Consider the following 25,460-nt stretch of genomic DNA (forward strand, 5'->3'; position numbering starts at 1 on the left):
ATTTGTTTTGAGTCACATATGCCGGCCTCTAATTTGCAATTTACATGGATGATGGGGCCCTATTCAGAGTCCTGCTCCTGCTGCCTTTGTGCCCCTCACCTCTCTTCACGCAGTCATTAGGCTGAGCAGCATATAATTACATAACCCATGCAAAGCTTAGATTTCTGGAAGGTTGCAGCTCTTTTCAGAAAGTAAGGGTTTCCGTTTTTATCCTCATTCTTTTCTAAACAAAAAGACATTCCCCCCCTGTGGTTTTTGTATGAATGCAGTAACTTAGAAACAGTTAGTCTTGTAGGTGGGTAGTAATTTCGGTTTGTTTTCACCTGAGAGTCGGTTTTTGTTTACACAGCTTGTGTTTAACTGAGCGCCGGCTGAGGTTGATTGGCCATCATTGGAGCGGGAGCGTGTTGCTATTTGAAGCCAATGAAATTGGCTTAATTTTAAATCCCGAAGGATTTAAAATTCGCCCAACAATATAACTCAGTTTCCAGCCCGTTTTCATGTTTCTTTTGCTACCCGTGTGCACAAAACCTACCTGAATTACTTGCTAAGGTAAAGCCTGTGAAAACAGAAATAGTGAAGAAAACAGATGCTCTTGCTGAAATTACGCGAATTCCATTGAAGCTGTGTTTACTTGTTAGATTCATGATTATAAACACAGTTTAAAAAAACAGTCTTGGTGGTGAGGCAAAAGCAAGCCCTTAAAAGAATAAATAGAAATGTATGTAAACATTTCACCGAAATGAAATAATATAATGCGTGGGGAGCCTATCAAAGTATTAATGCATTTTCATTTCTTGTACCTGATAATTATTTTTGAAGGAAGTAAGAAAGTACAAATGGTTTTTAACTCTACAAGACTGAAAGGAAAATAACAAGATACATTGATATTATCTAGAACACTGGCTTATATAGATCAACAGGGGAATTCATTAGAATGCGGATTCTTGAGCCCCATTTACCGGAATTCTGTTACGTAGGGTTGGGGATGGAACTCAGGAATCTAGTTTTTTTTTTTTTTTTTTTTTTAACGTATATTTATTTTTGAGACAGAGAGAGACAGAGCATGAACAGGGGAGGGGCAGAGAGACAGGGAGACACAGAATCGGAAGCAGGCTCCAGGCTCTGAGCCATCGGCCCAGAGCCCGACGCGGGGCTCGAATTCACGGACCGTGAGATCGTGACCTGAGCTGAAGTCGGATGCTTAACCGACTGAGCCACCCAGGCGCCCCAGGAATCTAGTTTTTGAATAAGTACCTTAGATGATCCTACTGTAGAAAATTCACAGGCAGCATTAGAAATATTTGTATTGTACCAATATAAATAATTGTGCATTTTGTGTAGATGTTCAGTTGTAAGTTTCTGTGTCTTACCTTTCTACGCCTTGAAAAAATGAAGGTGGGTCTTAAAAACGACCATTGCTGCACTCTTTGCGTTAGAACTTTAATAGAACTAATGTAATGGACAAATCAATCAGCCCCTGGTGACATTGCCAGGTAGAATTACATCTGGAAAATAGATAAATATTCCTTTAACTTATGACCAACCTCGAGAAACAGAGAAGTGGACAGATTGGTGAGATGTTGACCGGGGCAGGGGGCATTATACTAGTTTTGGTCTGGTCTCACTTCCTGTTTGTCAGTCGAATTCAAATCTGAATAACCACCATCACCTAAAGTAGGTTTGATAAAATTTACATATATTTTTCTCTTTAAATTTACATATATTTTTCTATTTTCCGCGCTTCAGTTTGGTTGCATCTCATGTGCATTCAGAGAATGAATGTTCCTTAATGTAATTGCTTTTATTTTTTGGACTCATTGTGATGGTAGTTGCTAGAAAATAAAACTGTCAGTAAACATGACTAGTCTTCCCACACACGGGCATTTTAAGAGTCCAGTCAGAAAAAGAAGAGAAAGCCGGAGAGGAACAGCTTCACACACCCTTACCCCAGGAAATGATTTTCTACTTTCATGTGCTGGGCTTATCCTGCATCCACTGGGGGTCAAGACTGTGTGATGGGCAAGTTAAGGCCCTTGATGAGGATATTCTGTATGTGAATATGCACATACACACATACCCACGTTGACATGCTTATCAGAGCGGTCTCTGTAAAATCCTGTAAGACTGGTTTTGTGCCAAAGTCTTGGGCTCACATTTTTTTATGTTGTATGAATCCAGTTCATATGCAGTAATGCTAGTGAGAGTTAGGTATGGTAGAAAAAAGAATGTATCTATTCAAATAAAGGTTGTGCTTAAAAAAACTTTAAAAAACAGCTCGTGGTCGGTGGGTTCTCTAAGATGATTTAGCACAGATAAATGATTTTATAGACATTAAGTCTGGTAGTTATATAAATTTACTAATTTCTTTTTCTTTCTTTCAATCAAAACTGCCTCTTGGGTCAGATTTCTTATAGAAAAGATGTACAGGACACCCACACATACAGTGCGGATCTCAACAGACCAGACATCAAGATGGCAACGCAGATCTCCAAGATCATAAGCAACGTAATCTCTCTTTCTTATCTTGAGCAGAAATGATTTCTTATTTTTTGCAGGAGACAACCTGTGGCTTTGGTAGTTGAATGGTTAATTGAATTGGTGAAATCATGACATCTCAATTTTTTTTTTAATCTGAATCATCCACTTGACTATGTAGGTTATTCAGGTATATGCAGAAACTGCTCAAAGTTGCCTTCACTATGGCTAATGCTGCCATACTTTCAGAGAAGTAAGTGCTGTGCTCGCATTCAGATGTCTCAGCCTGAAAGTCAACTTTGTCAGTCATCTGGTCTGATATTATCTCTCACCTTACCTTGTCCCGAAGAATATCACTTGGCCTTATTCCCATCGCGTTCCTGTTAATTGTGCAGATTCTTTTTAGCCACCATTTACCCTTGTACATTTTCTACACATCGTGGCTGTTTTCTTATCTTCTCCAAGATATCCTTCTTGGTTAATACCATTTAACTTAAACATACCTTTGCACCTTGGTTAAAAATGATGACCTAACACAAACCAAATATTTGAATAATGTAGACTATACTCACCTTAAAAGTCAATAACTATTTACGAAATTTAACTTCATGTTAGCCAAGCAGGGCTAAATTCCTGAGATCAAGCGAGCCATACAGGCTGTCTGCCTGCAGAATTTGGGATCTCAATTATCCAGAAATTTCTTCTAATATTTTTTTTCAGTGTTTATACAGAAACACAATGATGACAATGGTGACAGGGTACAAAGATTCAAACTTGGTAATTATTTTACTACAAAAGGGTTGAGTTTATTTATATAACCACACGAAGTCAATTTCTGCCCTAGCAGTCAGCATTTTATCATTTGGTGGATTGTAACGGATGTTTTTTTGTGGACTGACCATCTATTATATTTTATTTCAGCTAATGTTAATGTAATGCTTCATTGGAAAGTAGAAATATTTAACGTTCTCATATTTATTCATTTTAGGCAGAGTACAAGAAAGGGCAAGGAGTAATGAATAAAGAGCCTGCTGTAATTGGAAGACCAGATTTCGAACATGCTGTGGAAGCTTCTAAACTTTCTAGTCAAGTAAGACTCGAGTGATGACTCCACAATGATTTGATTGAGAGATTTTGTTTCTAGTGGCACAGGAGAATATTTCATCTTAGATAATATCTTTAATTGCAAGACTATGCAAAGATAATGTTTCTGAAACTATTTCAGATAGGATTGCAATAATTATAAATTTCACTAAGGCATAAAAATAAGTCCAATTGTAAGCATGAGACAAAGGTTTCTTTTCTCCAGGCTCAAATTCTAACCCTTTTTAATGAGGTGGGCTGTGTTGTCACATTTCCTAGGATTTCGAGAATTCAGCAATCCTGATACCAATTAGATTAGATCAATAATTAGATTGCTATCTATGTATACACACATACACACGCTTTGTAACTTGGTAGTAAAATATCAATTTCCGAATGCTTTTGTTTAATCACAAGATAAGAAAGAGGTGAGACACATGAAGGAAACTTTGAAATCTTACTGAAGACCATCAAATAAGATCTGCATATAAAGGCAGGTCATGCTTTAGGCTGAAAGTCTCGGCAGGTAAAAATTGCAGTTCTCCCCAAATGAATATATAAATGTCATGCAATTTCAATGACAAGCCAGTAGAACTTTTTTTAAGTATGGATAAATGATCTTAGAGTTTGAATGGAAAGGAAATGCCTGAGAATAGCCTTTAAAAGTATGAAAATGAAGACCAGTGAAGAACTTTAGTTGTGAGTTACCATAACATAATATAAAACCACTGAAATTAAATCAATCTGGGATTAGTACAGTAAGAGATAAAATGATCAGTAGGCTAGCATAGGGAATCCTGAAATAGACTCCAATATGTATAAGAATTTAATATACGATGAAAGTGTTGGTTCAAGGCAGTGGGAAGAAGTTGTATTAGTTAATAAATGGTGCTGACATAAATGTCCATCCATCAGAGTAAAAATAAAATTGGACCTGAATCTTAAACTACATACAAAATGAATTCCAGATGGATTAGAGATGTGAATGTAAACAATAAAATAATTTTTTAAATCTTAAAAGAAAACCCAGGAGAATATACATAGCACATAGGGATAACAGAGTTGTTCTTAGATAAGACCAGAGATCCAGAAGCTATATAAGGAAAGTTAGGCATATTTGACTATAGAATTAAAACTCTCTCGATGGAAAATGATAATATTTGCCAAGTCAACAATAGTAATATCAAAAGCGATTTTTATACATTTACGGTGTTTTCAACTTTGAGAATACCCGTTCCTCAAGTTGCAAAGTTGGATTACATTTCAAAATGGAGAGGTGTAAATGAGGAAAACTGTGAAACCAGATAGAAGAACATGATGACATTTGCACCAATGAGAAGACCTATTGTGCTCTAGCTCAGGTGTCTCAATACTCAATATTGTAAAAATGTTAATTCTTCCAAAATTAATGTTAAAAACTCCATGCAAGGGGCCCCTGGCTGACTCACTTGGTGGAGCATGTGACTCTTGATCTCAGGGTCATGAGTTCAAGCCGCATGTTGTGGGCAGAATTTATTTTAAAAACTAAATTAAATCGGGGCACCTGGGTGGCTCAGTTGGTGAAGCATCCAACTTTGGCTCAGGTCACGATCTCATGGTTTGTGGGTTTGAGCCCTGAGTCAGAGCTGTCAGCGCAGAGCCTGCTTGGGATTTTCTCTCTCTCTCCCTCTCTCTCTCTGCCCCCCTCACACACTCTCTCTCTCAAAATAAATAAACTTAAAAAAAATTCAACAGGTTAGATGGTCTATAGAGAAGGAAGTGTCTGCGAAAGGCTTTTTCTAATTTTAATTTTTATTTATTTTTTAAAATTTATTTAAAATTTTTAAATTTTATTTTGGGGAGTGAGAGTGAGCGAGCATGAACAGGTGAGATGGGCAGAGAGAGAGGGAGAGAGAATCTTAAGCAGGCTCCATACCTAGCACAGAACCCAATAAAGGGCTTGATCCCATGACTCTGGGATCATGACCTGAGCCAAAATCAAGAGTCAGGCACCCAACTGATTGAGCTAACCATTCGCTCCTATTTTGATATTTCAGATTAAGTCACCAGAAGTCCTACCATGTGATCCTCCCTGGGTTTTTAGGCAGGTTAAAACAAAAAAAATTCAACTCCTTTAGCAACTGTACAACCAGATACCTAAGCAGATCGTAATTTGCAAGTTACATCTTTATTTTCCCCGTGACATTCTTGCTGCTCTCATAAACTCATGAGAGAAAAAGGAAAACTGGGCAGATGAATATAGAGGACTTCTGGAATGAAGGCGACACGTTCCGTGTGTGTATTTTCAGGGGGGTGAACTAGAGTCGAGGGCAGAAAGTGTGGTTTCTTATTTTCACTGACAATTCGACCATCATGTATTGTCTTGCTCCTCACCTAATGACAGATTGTAGATACAGGAGCACTCAAAGGCGAAGAAATGCCTAGAAAGGAAGTGACTTAGGAAGGCAGGAGGCAGAGGACCCCGGGGACAGGTGCAGGAGGGGGAGAGCAGATAGCACCAGGAGCACTGAGAGAGGAGGCGGAGAGGAGGTAATGCTCGCAGCGTATAGTGGAAAGACCTGCCTGATGAAGGGGTGAGAACGAGAGGGCAGGGGGCAGAGTTCTTCCAAGTAAGCAGTAAATTGTCCTCTGAGGGGTTGAGCCTGGGAAAGGTGATGGAAACCCAAAACCCTTTGTTAACTTGTACAGCAGCTTTGTTGCCATACTTGTGAAAGTTTCCTTTTTTAAAATTTAGTAGGCACATAAAATGATGGTCAAGTAATCGGGAGAAAATGAGTTAAAAAAAAAAAATTAAAGTGACACGTCGCGTGCCAAGATAATGAGATTCGTGTATTTCCGGGTATCTCAAATGTTAGTGGGGTAACTGTTGAAGCCATCATCTTACAAACTTCTTTTCTTTTTTAAGATTTTTTTTTTTAAAGTTTATTTTGAGAGAGAAAGAGAGAGAGAAAATGAGTGGAGAAGGGGCAGAGAGAGAGAGAGAGGGACAGAGGATCCGAAGTGGGCTCCAGCAGAGAGCCCAGTGTGGGGCTCGAACTCACAAACTGTGAAATCATGACCTGAGCTGAAGTCAGACACTTAACCGACTGAGCTACCCAAACGCCCCCTTTTTCTAAAAGATTTTTTTAAGTGTATTTATTTATTTTGGGGGGGGGGAGACAAAATCCTTTTAAGAGCAGCTGATTTGTTAATATATTCATATATCGTCTTTATTACTGGAAATTTGTCTACATGGTGAATGCAATTCTGTTAGTTTTATAACATCAAGGAAAACTTTTGTATTTGTAATAACTAGTGTTTGTTCTAAAATTGCATGGGATGTATTGACAAGAATGGGTTTGAAACATAAAAAGTACATTTTAGATTGCCATTAAAATTTAATTATAAATATTGTCCTCAAATTGAATGGGGATGTTAATTGGTTTGGAGAATCTCCCATTCTGTCTTCCTGGCAAACACTCTCCCAACCAACTTCTTTACCCCCAAATTTTGGCTTCAGTGTCGCATCCTTGACTTGCCAATTTAAATTGTATTGCTCCCTCCCCTTCATTCTCAGTTCTGGTTCTTTATAGTTCTTAACACAGTCTGTATTAGTCAAAAATGTGTGTGTGGGTGTGTGTGTGTATGTGTGTGTGTGTGTGTGTGTGTGTGTGTGTGTGTGTGTGTGTGTGTGAAATATCTCCTTTACTACCACATAGCAGGCTTTATGGGGACAGGGTTGACATGTGTTTAATTCATCATTACAGAATAGCACAGATTGGACTTCAATAAATATACATAGACTGATTAAACAAATTTCTCTGGATCATTCACAGTTGGTACAAAGTAAGATGTTATTTTGTTATGAAAATAAGGACAGGGATATGATTTTGTGTAAAATTCAGACCTGAAAATACTATTGATTTTATGGCAAGTTCTACATAAGAATCTGGATATACTATCTTCCTTGATAGCTTTTAGTTTAATTTCATCCAAACTTGGAGAGAATTGGTGCCTATAGGTATATGGCATTGTGTTATTTGTTTACGCTTCATTTTCACTGATAATGAAGGTATACTTATCAAATTTTCCATTTTTCCCCTAACATTTGTTTCTGTGGCGATGATGAAAAGCTTTCTTTTGGAGTCTGCTTCTGCTTTTTTCTTCCTTTGTCTGGAGTCATAGGTGGGGCTGAAGTCCAGCACCCCTCGTGGTGAAGCTTTGAACTACTGCTTTAGAAGTCAGGCTTCAGGCCATTGAAACACTGCTTTGTCTAGATGCAGTTATGAGGAATGATTTAAGTTATATTATTGTAGTTTAACAATTCCAGTGTTTTCTCCAAGTGTGGGTCTCTGAAAATCTTGCTAAGTCTTAACATTCCTCATAAACTTTTAGGAGTATGATCCTATATGCCTTTCCTATATTAAAAGGAAAGGTTGGTAAACATCAGGATCATTAGATACGATGGTATTTATAATGTAAATAAAATCAGTCATGGGCATAAGTAACTTTTTATTTGTTTGCAAAGTAATTGACTCAGGTATAGGGGGTAACATACATAAGGAGCAAACTCACCCAACCCAACACCTATTTCTCCCTTTCTCAAGTGGTCTTGAAACTGGAGGGAGATATTTTGTTCCATGGTTGAGTCCCTAGTTAGTCAAGGGAAAGCATCACGTCAGGAGATGTGAGTGTGCATGAAGAGACAGACACTCAGATGTGTGAAGTGTGGGTTGAAAATAGGGTAGGATATTGAATGTGTATGTGTAGTGAGAGAGTGAACCAGTCAGAAGGTGACCAAGGGACCCATTTAAACCATTTGGCTCTTTTCTCACTTCATTTACATGCAACCCTTTATACCAAGAGATAAGAAATAGTTGGGTGTCAGTGTCTGATAAGCATGTTTTTTTTATGTAATGAAGTTATTTTGCTTTGTGGTTAACTAATGAGGGAAACTCTCGTGTCTTTGTTCCTTAGGCATCTTTGAATCAGATCACATGGAGTACTGAAGCTTAGAGATAAATTTCACAACACTTTGCCTCTTACTACACTTATTACAAGGATAGGAGCAACAGATGTATTTTAAATAACTGATCTCACACTACAGAAATAACCTGGAAAGGTTAGACAGAATTTTAAAATTCAAGTCTTAGGGTGTATAACCCAATGCGTAGCAGTGGTAGAAATCTTTAAAAATAAAGTCCTCCCGGGGCGCCTGGGTGGCTTGGTCGGTTAGGCGTCCGACTTCGGCTCAGGTCATGATCTCACAGTCCGTGAGTTCGAGCCCCGCGTCGGGCTCTGTGCTGACAGCTCAGAGCCTGGAGCCTGTTTCAGATTCTGTGTCTCCCTCTCTCTCTGCCCCTCCCTTGTTCATGCTCTGTCTCTCTCTGTCTCAAAAATAAATAAACGTTAAAAAAAAAAAATAAAAAATAAAAAAATAAAAAAAAAAAATAAAGTCCTCCCGAAAGGAGTTGTGTGCAGGTTAGACTAGTAAGTCGAAGGGAGACAATTTGGTATTGAGACAATTTGTAATATATTTCTATATTTGGATAGTGAATTAAGAGTGTGAATGGATTTCAAACCTCCACGCAAACATAACCATGATTTTGTGCGAAGCATGATCACAAATTTTGGGATCATTTGCATTACTCTGTGCTTAATTAGTAATGTCACGAGAGTACTTTATTACACTTTGTTATATTTTTAAGATATTAGACTTCTATTAAATACTTTCAGGAGAATATTGCATTAGAATGGCATTTAGTTCTGAATAGCTTATTTTATGTACCCAATTATTCCTAAGATGTGTAATTTATGCCCCTAGTTCACCCTTATTAGGACCTAAGCTGTGACTAACGCTCATTACATGTGAGGCATGCAGTTTCCCATGCATATTTTGAAAGTAGAATCCTTTACTTAGATGGGAATTGGTATTTTTCCATTTTGAAAAGAATGGTCTTAAGGTATTGAGGTGGATATCGAAACTTAAAAATCAGGGTTCTAAGTAAAGTATGCTGGATGAATGAAAAAAATAAATAAAGTTCTCATCAAAATCTATCGCAAGGCTATATCAAAATTTGAGGACACCGTGAAAGGTACCTGCTCCTGCCTTTCAGTGAAAGAATCCCTTCTCCATCCATGTATTTCTTGTATCTATTTCAAATGAAATGCTGGACACTGTGCTTGGGGGTAGATTTTCAAAGGTGAACAGGACAGATACAGCCCCTGCCATCACTGAGCTTACAGCCTAATTGGGAAAGATCCACAGTGCAGCGGTGTGGCAGATCATGACACCACGGTGTGATCTCTGTGACTGGGTAAAGGCGGGATGTTCCAAAAATACACCAGCAGTCTGGGACATCAGAGAGGGCTTTCAGAAAAAAAGTTCCTAATGTTCCTCTGAATGATTTCTGCGCATCCTACAGGTATTAGCCTAAATGTAACTTCTTTTCATCATTATCCACAGAAACCATGGAGACTAACTATCCATGTATACTAACCACTCATCGATACTAACTTTATGAATGAATGAACGAATGCAAATCCAGCAGGAACTATACAGTAAAATACAGATTCAGTATAATGTTTTTATATCAATCGTTTTGCATTCCTTTCACATTCTTTATCTTCTTCATGGGCTCTAGTTCCAATCGATTTAACAGTGACTGTGGTATGCATGCACACGTGTGTGTGTGCATATGTGTGTGTGTGTGCATGTGTGTGTGTGTGTGCATGTGTGTGTGTGTACTTGAAGAGTTAGAGAAATATTAGAGATCCTGTAATCTCCGACACGTCTCAAGGTTTGACTCATTGTGTGAGTCATAAAAGAGAGTTTTTGCGTATCATTTTCATCATTAATTTATATATTTCTTTAATAAACATATAGGAAGTACCAAATCCATTCCAATCCATTATACCAGGCCCTAGGGATAAAAAAATGAATAAAACTTTGTTCCTGGCTCGCTGTCTAATGGGAGAATAGACACACCCAGATAATTCAAATATGTCCAAAATTAGAAAATAGTCTAATCTAGTATTAGCTAAGTGGCAAGCGTCGGTTACATCATCTCTGAGCACAGAGAAGCCATCCTGCTCTCCGCATGCCAGCACAGGTACATGAGGGACGGAGGCCACATGGAGGGAGTGAAACTTGGAAATGAACGTGACGCATTCTCACCTGCCATCGACTCTGGCGTTTGTTCTTCCCAGGCGAAGGTATATTTCTGAAAAGCAATAATCGATCCACATTGCGATGACTCCTTTTTCCTCTCCTCACTACATCGAGCCTGTGTTGAGTTCCTGCCATGAGGTAGGATGAGGTCCCACCCGAGGTTGGGGGTGGGATCAAGACACGCTCTGTCCAGACTGGCGTCCGAAATCCTTCCAGTGACAAACCTGCTCAAGTCGCAAACGTGCTTAGAATGACTTCATACCGGCCTTAGGATGAAGCCCAAGATCCATGACAGCTACAGAGCTCCGTAGGGGCTGGCCATTCCTGCTTTCCGGTCTCTAGTGTAATCTCCATCCTCCGGCCACCCTTGTGTTCTTAAATTCCTTGATCATGCTGTGTGCCCCTCTCTCGCCTTCCACCTGCTGTTCCCTCTGGGCACACTCTATCAGCATGCCCCTCCCTCCCACCCCTCTCCCCGCTTTCCCTCACTAAGTACACTCTCTTCGCGCCTTAACTCAAATACCCTTGGTTCCTCAGACTTGAAGAGGGTCTGCCACAAAATGTGGCTCCGTGGCCTCATTGCCCTGTGCTGCTGCAGCCAGCTCACCCTCCCGGAATTTGTCTTTGCGCCTAATCATCAGCAGTGATGCCTGGATGGAATCAAGTTCATTTTTTACTGCATGTCCCCGGGGCCTCCCTCAGGGACAGGGACTTCGTGAGCATAGGAGTATAAACACACATATGCATACATACATGCATATGTATATTAATATATATTATATCAGTGTTTGCAGTATTAAATTCAATCACGTGATTATATTAAGTACAGCCAGCGTAAATGGGGTTAGGGACGAACTCAGCTGGACTCTTGGCAAGTTTATAACGTAGCTAACGGGAATGGAAGTGCTGGGGCGCTTAAACCACTTTTAAGCGACTGTGATTCAGTCAGATCTGCTGCTGGAAAGATTACCGACCCCCGTCTTGACAGAGCGTGTCTTGATCCCACCCCCAGCCTCAGGTGGGAACTCATCCTACCTCATGGCAGGAACTCAACACAGGCTCGATGTAGTGAGGAGAGGAAAAAGGAGTCATCGCAATGTGGATCGATTATTGCTTTTCGGAACCATACCTTCGCCTGGGAAAACAAATGGCAGGTGAGAATGCCATTGGCTTCAGGTTCATTTCCAAGTTTCACCCGCTCCATGCCGTGGGCAGACGGTAGGACAGGCTCTCTCTTCTCAGAGAGGATATAACCTAATTTTGCCACTTAGCTAATACATAACTAAGATGCTTATGGTGCCCGGGGTTGGAGAATTTGAATCATTGAAGGAAAACTTGGTGCAAGCCAGGATTGCATAGGTGGATTGGTTGATGGGGTAAACAGCTACCAGAACGTTCAGGGCACTGAGGCCATCAGTTAGAATGTCTTGTTCAGTCAGGGGAGAGTGTTGGTGAATCTGGCTGAGTCAGGAGTGCCATTCAGGTGGAAGACAGTTAAGAGAGTCTCCTCTCATTGTCAAGCAAATGTCCTTTAGGCACTAAAAACCTAGAGAGACAAAAGCACAGATTAAAATATGGTGACAAGTGCCCTGGAAGAGGGATGGACAAGTGCCCTGCGACGGGAGTGGAATTTAGAGGAGGACCAGGGAGGGGAAACTTTTGCTGTGGTGCCCATGACTGTGGAAAATAGCAAATGAGATCTAAATTTATTTCATTGGTGATATTGTGCCTGATTTCAAGACATAAATATATATATTTCGTATAAAATCAGAGTTTTTCTTGTTTTGTAAAGTTTATTAACTAGTCTAATTAATTAGAATAAATGAGGTTTTGCCTGAATTTGTAAGGCAATGTGACTATCAGAAAGTTATTACTAGCAAATGGAGGCACAGCAGAAAATATTTCCTGTAAGCCATCCTGGAATCTTTTCCAAATGTATTCTCACCAAGATTTTCACTAGCGGTCTCCCATAGGTACCAGACATGTGTCCTTGAGGAAGACATCACCCAATGTACACTCAATTAAAACAGATAGTGGCAGCCAGACCCAAATTGCTTCTTGATAAAAATTACTTCAAGGGGCCCCTGGGTGGCTCAGTGGGTGGGTGGCTCAGTGGGTTGAGCATCTGACTCTTGATTTCAGCTCAGGTCATGATCTCACAGTTCCTGAGATCGAGCCCCTCATGGGGCTCGGCACTGACAGCGCACAGCCTGCCTGGGATTCTCTGTCACCCTCTCTCTCCGCCCCTCCCTGGCTTGTGCGCGCACGCTCTGTCTCTCAAAATAAATAAATAAACTTTGAAAAATTAGAAAAAATTTTTTCGAGGTAGGGCTTAAAGATATATGAATGAAGATGCATTAGGACAATGTTGTAAGAACACAATACCGTGAGAATTGTAATATCGTAAAGTTATTGTAAGAGAACAAAAGAGCGAGCTTCTGCTTTTGAGGTCTATGCCTCCTTTTCCTGGATACAGGAATCAAAGTGGGTGTGAGATTCCAATAACTAGTTTTTTGGGTTTTGTTTTTAGTAAAGGACTTGTATCTACATTTCAGGTAGTTATCATAACCTACCTTCACATATTTCTCTATCTATAGAGAAATTGATAGACTACTTTAAAAAGGAGAAAAATAATACAGAGTAAGTATTAGAGATACTTTGCTGCTGAATATAACTGTGGAGCTAAAGCAGAGGAATAAAAAATTGACATTAAATAGACCCAGGACATTTCAGAAAATGTAATCCCTAAAAATGAATTTTTGAGCAACTGGGAAATGATGAGAAAAACCATAACCTAAACCATGTCCCGTATTTGGAATAATTCCCTCAGGAAAATTCATATTCAAATTCTGGGTCTCAGGATCCATTTTCTAAATGTTATAGACTTTCATTCATCTGTGGTCTCAATTTCTAATTGATCATAGGCAATAAGAATGCAGAAATGGAAACCTGACATTTAAAAATCCTGAGATTTTAGTGTATAATTCTTGTTAATAAGATTTGAGTTCATGCCTAATTGCATTTATGATCAATGTTCAAGTAGAGGTTGTTTTTCCATAAAAAAATTTTTTATGCCTAATTAAGCTTTATAGGAGGAAAAATACCAGGAATTTAAACTTTGTTACCATTTGTTTTTAAGGTAGCTTAGGTCCGATCTAATTAAAAATCAAATGTTTCATTTTGAAAGCTTAAAGATAAATGTGCTGTTTAATTTATCCTGTTTTCTTCTTTTATGGCAGATTAAATACAAAGAAAAATTTGATAGTGAAATGAAGGATAAGAAACATCGTTACAATCCTCTTGAAAACGCTTCTTTTAGGCAAAGTCAGCTTGTCACTGCACTGGTGAGCGATGTAAGTTATGACGTGTGATTCATAGGCAATTATTTTCAGTATCTTTAGAATCAACTGTATTGTAATTACTAATTGCTAATACTGAATCGAGATAATGCAGTTCCCAAGTGTTTTAGTTGCAAACACTGAAGCATACTTTCCTGAGAGCTTTCTCGAGGAAAATGTATTATTGTAAGTTACCACTAATGGTTACTGATTACTGATTAGTTAATAAGTTAGGAATAGTATTGCTAATAAAACTATTCTATCTGATCAAGAGTAGAACCAGATTACAGAGGTTTGCAAAATAAGTGGTGTGTAGTATGTTAAATTAGTGGTTATGACAACAGTTAACTCGTGTAATTGTGCCCAGGAAATTGGGCTCCTGTAACGTGTAACCTGGCATATGGTAGTTTATAAGAAAGAAATTTTCAGAAATTGCACTGATAACGTCTTAAACAGTGTCTTTCCTATCCCTTATGCAAACACTGTGAAATACCTCTTCACAGGTTTGGTTTCATTTTATGTTTTTAAAAATAATCAAGTTTCAGTTGACATGAAAAGATGCCTTAAATTTTTATTAGAATCAAGCAGAGCGTAAACACGGAAACATGGAAAAGAATGGATCACTTTGCTGTGGTTGAAGGATGCATAATACCTTTGCAAGTATTAAGATGAGGAATTGTTGAACTGTTGCTTTGTCAGATCACTGAAACTTTTCAACTCTTGCCCTGTCCTTGGGACTCAGCATAGCTTATTTCCCTTGATGTTTAGTAGGTATTGTTATTTGTGCCTCTTCACTCACCCGTGTTTCGTACCAACACTTGAAATGGGTCTGTTAGGATCACTGGAATATCAGAATGGATTCTTTGTCTTATTTGTTTTTTATCTTGTGTGCGTGTAAAAATGGAAAGCAGATAGGGTTGGAATATACGTAAAGGAACCTAGAGCATAGTGCTTGAAAGCACAGGGTTTAGAATTGGATTGCTTGAATTTGAATCCTGTTCTGCCTCTTAATTCTATACCTTCATCTTTCTGTGCCTTAGTTTACCCCTCTGTAAAATGGAGATACTTAAAGTATCTACCCACAAGGGTTGTGGAAATTAAATATTACGTATAAAATGTTTGGCACAAAGTAAATGCTCAAATATTTTCTGTTATTAATATTTTAGAATTACTATTACTAATATTGTATATTTAGAATAGTTGGAAATAAAAGAAGGTCTGTATTGCAATAGGATGAAAAAACACCAAAAACCCTTAAATTGCTCCAGAGCATAATTAAAATGTGGTAATTTCTAAAGAATAAAGTTACTGTTCCTTTTGAAAACAGAATGTCTATTAAAATTACCTGATTCTGTGACTGTCACCCTTTCTAAATATGTAAACAATAAAAGCAATTACCAAAATGTTTTCAAGACCCTAGCAGTAACTTTTTTAAGTCATTCTGTAGTAAATGAGCACCATCTTGTGGCCGCCTGTAAACTCGCCTGTTAATTTACCACTACATGGTGTTTTTTGATGTATTGAAAATAATAATGGCGATAATGCAAAAGCATAATATTTTCTTCTCCTGGACGGTATGTTGTTCCCTGTTATTTTCATAGGTGAAGTACAAGAAAGACATTCAAAATATGCATGATCCAGTCTCGGATCTCCCAAACTTGTTCTTAGACCATGCTTTGAAAGCCAGCAAAATGCTCAGCCGAGTAAGTGGGTTTGTTTGATGGCAGCCGGGGATGCCCTGTGGCCCCAGAGAGCCAGGATGGCTTTGAGCCTGTTCATGAGCGTACCTGCTTCGTCAGGCGTGCCTGGGCTCCACCTCTCCCTGAATTACTAACTCCTTCAAAAGTAGCGGTCTGCTTGCTCGAAGCCCACGAAAGCTGTCGCTTTACACAGAGGGTTCTCGCTAGCTCTTTAATATCGCCCGAATGCAACCTTTCCTGTTGAGCAACTACACTTCTAAGTGCTTGCACGAGACTTCTTTCTGTCGTTCTTCTTCCTCTTTCTTCTTCCCCATTAGACAAGCCACTTGAAGGTCAGGCTTAAAGCAGGGATCTTGTATTTTTGGGGGGCCAGAGCAGCATGTCTGGTATTTAAATGGGCCTCGGTAACATACAAGATCATCTTAGGCTAATTTGTGTTTTCTCTGGAAATAAATCCGACATTACGTTGGCACTCTACTTTTGGTCTTGTCGAGGCTTCCACGTTTTCTTCAAAGCAGTTAGGGGGCGAGAGCGGTTTTTTTCATGCCCTGGTGAAAATATTTGTGCACACTGCCAAGTAGTGATTCTGGCAGAACTCACCTCCTGGTTGCTGTTTCAAACACTTAAAGCGTGTGGACCCCGACTTCACCGGTTCTCATAGCTGAGGACCCCGGCTCACCTGTGCCCCATTGCCTACATCTCAGAATAGCCCCTGGTGATGATGAACTGTAATTTGACCTCAAGTTATTTCTATGCCAGCTCTAATAATTACGTGCTCATCCAGGCACTCAAAATTATCCAGATGTGTTGGATGTCTGCTTTGGGCCAGGTAAGATTAGATGGAAAATATGTTGGGCAAGGAATGTGAAAATAGTTGTCTTCAGGAGATATGCTCACAGTTCAGGACTGAAAACAACAACAACAACAAAACTTGTAGTCCAGACCTGGTTCGCAAACTATTAAAGAATGAGATAAAGGGGCGCCTGGGTGGCTCAGCCAGTTGAGCGTCTGACTCTTGGTTTCAGCTCAGCTCACGATCTCACGGTTCGTGACTCTGAGCCCCACATCAGGCTCTGCACTGACAGTGCAGAGCCTGCTCGGGATTCTCTCTCCCCACCTCTCTCTCCTCCTCCCTGGCTTTCTCTCCCTCCCTCCCTCTCTCTCTCACTCTCTCCAAAAATAAATAAATAAACACAAAAACATTTTTAAAGAATGAGATCTGGCTTCAGATCAGGTTTAGAAATGTCTGCGCTTGGCCTCGAAGTATTGAAAGTTCTGTTCGCTATTTTGCAGTTGTCTTTTCTCCACCACTATCCCTGACCTCCTTCTTGAAATATATTATGCATGTAAAGAATTCGTACTTGCAGAGATTTTTAAATTAATTAATTGACTTTATCATTGGTCCTCGGGAGAAAAGCAGTCTGTCCTTCTTGCTGTCTATTGGGCAGAGAACCAAGAGGACTGTCAGGTGTAGAATGAGACTCAGGTCAAGGACATTTTGTTCATGCTTCCTGTTGTTTCAGTGCTCATTCGTCCCCCTGTGCACACATTCCTGTGCTCCTTTAGTGGCTCTTTGAGATTCACATTTTCCTCCATGCCTCACGGGGATGTTTCTAAAAGTTGATACGTTGCTATTCTCTGAGCTGGCTGCTTTCTTCACGTTCAGTCTTTGCCATCCTGTTTTCATCATTGCAGCACCATTTGTCCTTGACTGTTTGGGTTAAATTTCCCGAGGAAGTGAGGATTCCTGTGTAGATAAGACAATAAAAATATCATGGTAGTAATTAAAAAATTCGGTAGCTGGAAGAATACATACCACTCCTAGGCAATATTTCTTTTCAAGAATATTGACCTTTATTTTATAAGAATGGCAAAATTAAGAAATCATAGCTTACTATAAATTGTTTCTATCACCTCCTCAGCAGAGAAACCCAGCAAAGTCATATATTACATTTATTGTATATACCATTTTTAAAGTCTAAATCTTCATTCAGGTGGTGCCTTTGCCTAGATTATAGATGTTTTTTCCCCCATAGAAAAATTGTGGTTGAATAATTACTTCACGGGAGAAAAAGAGTTTAAGACTCAAATGCGTTACTCTGAGGTGTCTGTTTATTAAAGTTGTATGATAATGCATTGGCTAAAATTTATTGTACATTAGAATTGCCCTCTCTTAAATTTTAATGTAAAGAGAATGGGAATTTTGCTGATTTATAAAGGCAACTTAATTTTATCAAAAGATTGAATAAGAAAGTGCTTAATAAACAGACATTCTGCCAAAATTAGTTGTCAGCTTGTTATAAATCACTGTTTTTTAAAGACCTCTAAATGTCTTTGGTATAGATCACAAATTTTGTAAAACACATAGTGTGTAGAGTAAAATTTGTCCTTATGAGTTTGAACGGCCATTCTAATTAAAGCTTCGAAGGAACATTCCCTCCCAGAAAATAGGGCTCGGGCTCTCTTATAACTGCATAAGTGAAAAATCTACAGCACATGTTACCCTGTCGTTCCCACTAGGAGGCAACAGAGACTATTGTATAAGGCACAGCAAGTCTTGAAAATGGTTTTGCAGACCTTAGTTCAAATAGGTTTTGTTTGGTTTTTTGTTTGTTTGTTTGTTTTTTAAATCGGAGTTTCTGAAATTCCGTGTCCCTAAAACAGATCACCGGGGACAGTATTTATTAACGTTTCCTCAGTCTCTATCCACTATTGCAGACAGAGTATCCTTCGGCTTTACTAGTTCTGGATTTTAAACCTGGTATGGAGTACGTTCTAGAGTGTGACATTTAGTTGATGATGATTTTAATTACGTATTATAAAATAACTTTTAAGTAAATTATAAAGTCTCTGAGTATGCTGTTGTCCTTCGAAATTGTTTATTTACTTTTTTTCAATTAGCAAAGGAGCCAAAATTTAGAGATTATGCTCTTCAGTGGAGACGTAGGATGGGAACATTTTCTTGAGCTTCCTGGGGGCAGTTTACTCCCTCACTTTATTCTGGTTAGAGTGTTGGGGGAACCCATGACGTAGTGCTCTAATTGCCTGGGAGCACTTCGGGGACCCATCGCTGCGTCCCCGTGGAACATCCCTTCTCGTGCATCCTTCCCATCCCTGGCTCTGGGCCTCTTCCTGTTTCACTCTCAGATCCCTGGAGCATCTGCTAAGACCTCAAAGTCACTTCTGTTCTGGCCAGCTCTTTCCCGCTCTCTTTTGAATGCAAGCTTACCTCTCCCTACATCCTGCACAAAATTGCCGTTTCCCCTGAAATCCTCACTGCTTAAGGGGCAGCCAGCTTTACCTTAAGTCTCTGTAGCCTTGAGTCTTTGAGAGTTACTGTTTATCTCTAGAAGGCTTTTCCAAATAGGGTGAAATAACTGATCTTTAATGAGAGAAGTCACGAAGCAATTTCTGTCTTATCGCACGCTGTTGTATTTGGAGTCCCACGGTTGCCAAATTTGGCATCTCTTCCAAATTCACCTTTTTGTCTGTGTCTTAATCCAATTTCTTCACCTTAAAAATTCAACAGGCTCTACCCAGACTCCTCTGTTTTTCTCGCAGGCACCACCTACCCTCCTTTTAGGAAAATTATTTGAATTAGTTCTCACTCTCTCATTTTCCTTATGATCCTTGCCAGTCATTCTCGTGGCCGAGCCCTCCTGTACAACTTTTTTCTTTTCCTGCCCCCCACTTTCCTTTCCTCTGTTCGTTCTTCTTTCCTTCTCTTCTCGTAGATGCTATCAAACACATTTCTGTTTGAGGATACGGGCTGGACAGATCGCCTTTATTTTGCCCACCTTGCTTGGTCACACGAGTCCCGTCACTGGCTTTAACATTGCCACTCCGCAGTGTCTTTCACATTGTGCTGACAGCTGGTTGTCCCCTGCTTCTCTTGGGTGTCTTGCCTTGACCACCTAGAGCTGATCTGCCCGGCCTTGTGGTTTCCCTTCTTGTGGGAAGTCCACAAGAGCAGCCAGCACGATGGGTTTGCCGCTCTTGTTGCCTTGTATTTTTCAGTTTGCATTCCTAAGGATTAGTTGCTTTAATCAGTCTCTTTTATCCTGATTTTATTTTCACGTTCTCTGTTTTAGCGAGAGTATAGAAAGCTTTTTGAGGAAAACAAAGGAATGTACCATTTTGATGCGGACGCCGCTGAACACTTGCACCATAAAGGCAACGCCAAGCTCCAGAGTCAGGTACGCGACCCCTCCCCCCACCGCCTTCTGGACCCTTTAACTACCCACCACCACAGGCCTCCCCTGAGCCGGGGCAACAGCCGAAAAGGACCTGCATCCTGAGGAAGTGAACGTTGCTTTGGAAGATCTCAAACACTATTCAGTCTTACTGGGTTGGGAAAGCTGGAACCGTGTTTCGGGGGCAAAGCATTTCGTAAAGAAAGATCCTTCACACAATTTTAAACTTCTGTATCAGTTACTTAAATGATCAAATCTTCTGACGATTTCAGTTTTTATAGTGTACCGATTTGTCGTTTTCAGCTGCAGAATTCATTTTCTGGGCGCAAAGTTTATTATAATTTCTCAGCTCAATTACCAGTGTGATTAAAAATGATCTTACGTTAATGTTTCTTTCAACGATAAGATTCTGTGTATTCCCTGAAAGAAATTTTAAAATTTCTTTTTCCATGCACACTTTAAAGTTGGTATCCGCATATTTCTTTTATTCTGAGTAGTTACAAAAGATGTCATTCTAGCATCTATTAAGATATAATTTTACATCAGTCTATTAAACGTACTCTGTGGAACATACACATTGCTTAATGATTTGATACCCACCTTCTTTTATTTAAAAAATGTACAAACAAAAAGTTAAAAAAAATAAAAATATACAGATCAGCTCTCCTTTAAGCTTTGGAAACATACTTTTTTTTTTTTTCTCTTTGTATTCTTATTTTCATTTAATTTTTCCCACAAAGTTTTATCCTACCATAGTATGTTACTACACTTCAAACACTCTCATTGATAACTCTAGCTAGTTCTCTGAAACAAAAGTCGTCCTACAAATAGGAATTCAAAAAAATCTGTTACATTTCCCGCTACCACAAAGTTCTAAGTATTGAAAAGCTGCCTTTGTATTGAAATGCCATTAAAACTGCTGTTATTATATAACTTAAGGAGCAATTTCATAAAAAAAAAATTATTTACACCTAAGGATTTTAATGAAAATACATTTCTGAAGGAAATGAATCATGATCAAAACTTTTCTGGGAATTTAATTTAAAAAGGGACACTGCTAAGAAAAAGCCAATCACTCTGACAGCTACATATAATTCTGGTTTCTGTTATTAGGAGATGGAACTTATCGATCATTTTATAAACTAAAATAAGATGGAGATTGGTTGTAATTGAAATAAATAATTCATGACATGATATTATTAAATAATGCAGGGTGAAACTGAAAGCAATCTCATAAAAGCTCTGTGTGTGTGTTTTACTCAACGTCTATGGAAAAATTCAGTGCCCCCAGAGAACACTGCCTTCCCTTTGACAGAAAGACAAAATCGCACTATGTTTTCCTCCTTGTTCATGATTTACTCATAGACTTTTGAAGCCATCGCAGGGATCTCTGCATCTCTGTCTCTATGTGTATAAAATGATCATATCCATATTAACCCCTTATATGTGAGATATATCTGTATATCGCAGTAATTTAAATACTTCATCCAAGTCCCAGAACTACGTTATTTAGTAGTTCTAAGTTATTTTTACTTCTTAAATATTTTTATGTATTACCTGTTTACTTTTTTTGTACGTCATTAACCACAAGGGACCCACTGACCAACCCAAAGTGGCCAGAATAATGTGATTTTAGAAACTAGGATGATTAATTTTGGACATACTGATTTTACTTCGCTCTATTTGTGGAAGGGCTAATGAACTTTATGTGCTCTTTATACTTTTTTTTCAATGAAGGTTAAGTATAAAGAAGAGTATGAGAAAAATAAGGGGAAATCAATGCTTGAATTTGTTGAGACGCCATTGTATCAAGCTTCAAAGGAGGCTCAAAAGATGCATAGTGAGGTGAGTCCCTTTGATTTGCTATCAACTATTTTTTTCGTTTCTTTATTTTTAAGTATTCTCTACGCCCAATGTGGGCCTTGAACTCATGACCCTGAGATCGATAGTCACATGCTCTCCCAACTGATCACATCCTGTGATTACAAAGTTGACATTTTCAGTTTGTGTCCAGGTAAAAAGTCTGATGAGGCGGAAAAAAAAAAAAAAAAAAAGGAAAAGAAAACGAAGGGCTGGTTGCTTTATTTGCCTTTTATTTTTCAGCGACAATAGAACATTTATTAGATGCTTACTCTGTGCTAAGCAATATGGTCAAACCTTTATATATGTCAACTAATCCCCTAGATTGATGATTATCCACTGAAATTAATTGTCTTATCTGAAATTACATATCCAGGAAATGCCAATGTTTTAGGGCCTGGGAAAGTCATGAAAGATTCTCGTGTCTCTGTTAGCTTATTTAGTTGATTCCTCCCTCCCCCAAATAAACAGTGACATGGAAGTTTTAAAATATCAAGAGAAGAGAGAAGCTAAGAGTTTTTTTGTATGTATGTACTTTGTTCTCTACTTAAAATGATGCTGAGTCGTGTCCAGGTATTTCCCAAATGATTTTGCTCTTTCCCAGTGAGATTTCTTTTGTTCATGTTTTGTCCCTACATTTTGGGGGACCAGATACCAGGGGACCAGATACCAGGCACAGAAGGTTTTCTCTGCAGCCAACATCCAGATTCTATGGGTACACCAAGTTATTACTTCAGAGGGACAGAAATAGTGGACAGTACTGTCAGCTGACTACAGCCCAGTGTTCTGGGGTGTTCCAGCTATGTGTGCTCCGTGGGCACCATCGTTTCTGTTCTCCAGTAACAACACCGAAACAGGGAGAAAAGATAACTTCTGGACAATAGAACTCTCACAAGAATTTTGAAAACAGTTTATGTGCTGTTGGTTGAAATGTCATAATTCCTCTTCTCAAGGAAAGGGCACTCAGACATTACTGTGGCTTGTTGAATTGTCCAAGTTGTCTGATTTCTTCTTCAAGCAAGAAAGGAGAAGATAATTGCGTGTCCTTTTCATATCTTGTAACTTCTTAAGCCAATAGAGAGGAGTCTGATCAAGAATAGTCAGGCGAATCTTTCGACTAAATTAGCTGTTGGTTTTAACTGACCTGGCGGAGCAGGTAAATTTGGTCATAGTTGAGAAGCCCTACCACAACTTAGGTTTAGGGGGATAGCTCTTACCGGCCTATCTTTGTCTTTGTCAGTTTGGACTGCTGTTAACCAAGTACCACAGACTGAGGGGCTTAAACAACAGAAATGTATTTCTTATGCTTCTGGAGGCTGGAGGTCTGAGATCAATGTGCCGGGAGGTCGTGTTTCCAGCGAGATCCTTTTGTGGGGGGCAGATTGCTGCCTTCTTTCTGTGTCCTCATGTAGCCGAAAGTAGACAGGGGAAGCAAGCTCTCTCGTGACTTGTAGGAGGGCGCTAACCCCATCACGAAGGCCTCCTCCTCCTCCCCTCATCGATCCTGATGACTTTCCAAAGGAAAGTCCATCCAAAGGATGGATCCTAATGCATCCATCACATTGGGGGTGGGTTTCAACATATGCATTTTGGAGTGACGCGAACATTCAGTCCTACCACCTTCTCTGCATTTCAAGAATAGTATGTCAAGTGCTGTGATGATGCCAAGTGGGGAGCTGGAAGGCAACCGCCGGGTTGAGCCTCCGGGGCCCGTAGAGTTTATAGTTCTCGCCCGGCTCGGCTCCTTCTCCCCCATCTCTCACTCATAGTCCTGCCTCCTCCTTTAAGGAAAAGACCAGCACCTTCAAACTGGGTTTTCTGTGTTCTTCCCATCAGCCCCGGGCTGCTATTATTTAGCTGTTTGTGCTACTTTGCCTTGCTTTATTCACAAAGGGACATGTTCCTGTTTTCCTTCTCTTTGATCCTCTCTGTACTTTTTCTTCTGGGAGAGAAGAGAGACCCCATTTTCCCGGCCCTTCTTCCTGCCCATGGCTGTGGTGTTTGAACTCTGTGTCTCAGGGAAGCATATTGGGAAGACACATCCCTCGCTGCTGCCTCAGGATGTGCTTCCGTGGGTCTTGCTGTGGAGCCTGGGAATTGGATTTTAACAATATCCCGGGAGCTTCTGATGTAGGTGGTCCAGCGACCACACTTTGAGAAACACGGACTCATGGAAGAAAACAAATAGTCCCCTAACTTAAAGTCATAAAAACCAGATGGATTAAAAAAACAAACAACCATCCCCCAAAACATAAAGAGAATCTTCTTCTTAGAGAGTCAATGGGCAAAGTAGGCCAACTTGTTTTTCTTTGCATGAAATGCTCAGTTGATTTTTTTTCTGTTGGGGATGGACCCTCAAAAGGGAAAGATTCCCTAAGAACAGATTTCACTATGCCGATGACAGGAATTTCAAAGGCACCTTCTGCACTGGAAAAGTGCTATTGTTTCTAGAAGTCTGCTACCTTTGCCTTTACCATTGCTGTGGCTACCTAGTACAAAAGGAAAATAAAATGTTGCCAACTGAAAATAAAAATCTGTCAAATGAACTAATCGATTCCTTTTGGTTGGCTGTTTTGACATCAGGTGCAAACAGCTTTAAGGTTTAACTGTAGTAATACATTTATTATATGCTGTGGAGTTTGCTTACATTGGGGGCTGAGTGGGCCTTTTGTTAATATTGGCTTTCAATTTTCACTGTTCTGATTTCTGATATTGTCGCTAGGGGGGGAATTATCTTTTGCAGAGGCTGAGACATGTTTTCCCTTTAATTATAGCCATTGGCTATTGGATTTTTAGGCTCAGCAATTATGTTTCTGCTCAGCAGGGTTTGAGGAGACAGAGAGAGAGAGAGAAATCTCCCAGTAGAAAATATCTTGAGACCAAATATATACTCTAAAGGCTAGAAACATAAAATATCTGAAAATTTTAGATCAGTCGATGTGAAAGATATCCAACAAAGTGGACACAGAGAGAACCATCTGGCTTAGGGATGGTTTTTATCCTTAAGAGGTAAGCTTGTCAACGAGCTTCCTGAACCTCCTATGGGTAAAGCCAAGTGTTTATGATCTCAGGAATAGTCACTAATGTTTCTGTGACAGCCTATAATTAGGCTTCTCTCACTTTCTTCTATTCTAGGTATAGGTTTAATCAGTCGGCTTTCTAGAAGAAACCTCTAAATCTGGCTTTGGAAAGTTCTTTGTCTTCTGTTGCATAAATATAGCTCTCTTGACAAAAAGCATACTAAAGGTTTTTTTTTTCCCCCCCTAGTCATGTGTTGGCCAGTTCTGGTCATAATCAACCATCCTCAATGACTTATTTCAGTAAAATATTTTTTTCATAGAAGAAAGGATTTTTGAAGTCAATTATCTGAAGTAAATAAACATACCCATATTTATATTTTTACTTTTTTTTAAAGAGACATTTTTAGTCTGGAAATGCCCTGGATTCAGCTTTATAACCGTATAATTTTGGTTAGCTCCACATAAAGAAGGGGACAATTTCTCATTGTTCTTTAATAATATCTATAGTTCCTTTAATTCAGAATGTTCTCAATGCAACTTCTTAATCACTTTGTTAAATTTAGTATTTCCAGGACATCTATTGTGGCCTTTTCTGTGTGTGTGTGTGTGTGTGTGTGTGTGTGTGTGTGTGTGGTTCT

General features: G+C 39.3%; 1 protein-coding gene across 1 annotated transcript in view; it reads left to right on the forward strand.

Annotated features, from left to right (window-relative positions):
* The window catches only part of NEBL (nebulette), a 108,358-nt gene that overhangs the window by 21,798 nt on the left and 61,100 nt on the right, over window positions 1–25,460 (forward strand). Inside the window, 6 exon segments of the mRNA XM_053894872.1 lie at window positions 2,407–2,508; window positions 3,467–3,568; window positions 13,951–14,064; window positions 15,651–15,752; window positions 19,841–19,945; window positions 21,680–21,787. Of these exon segments, the coding sequence (XP_053750847.1) occupies window positions 2,407–2,508; window positions 3,467–3,568; window positions 13,951–14,064; window positions 15,651–15,752; window positions 19,841–19,945; window positions 21,680–21,787 (633 nt within the window).

This window comes from Panthera pardus, unplaced genomic scaffold (genome assembly GCF_024362965.1).
Source record: "Panthera pardus isolate Hobbes unplaced genomic scaffold, ASM2436296v1 HiC_scaffold_6, whole genome shotgun sequence".
NCBI lineage: Eukaryota > Metazoa > Chordata > Mammalia > Carnivora > Felidae > Panthera > Panthera pardus.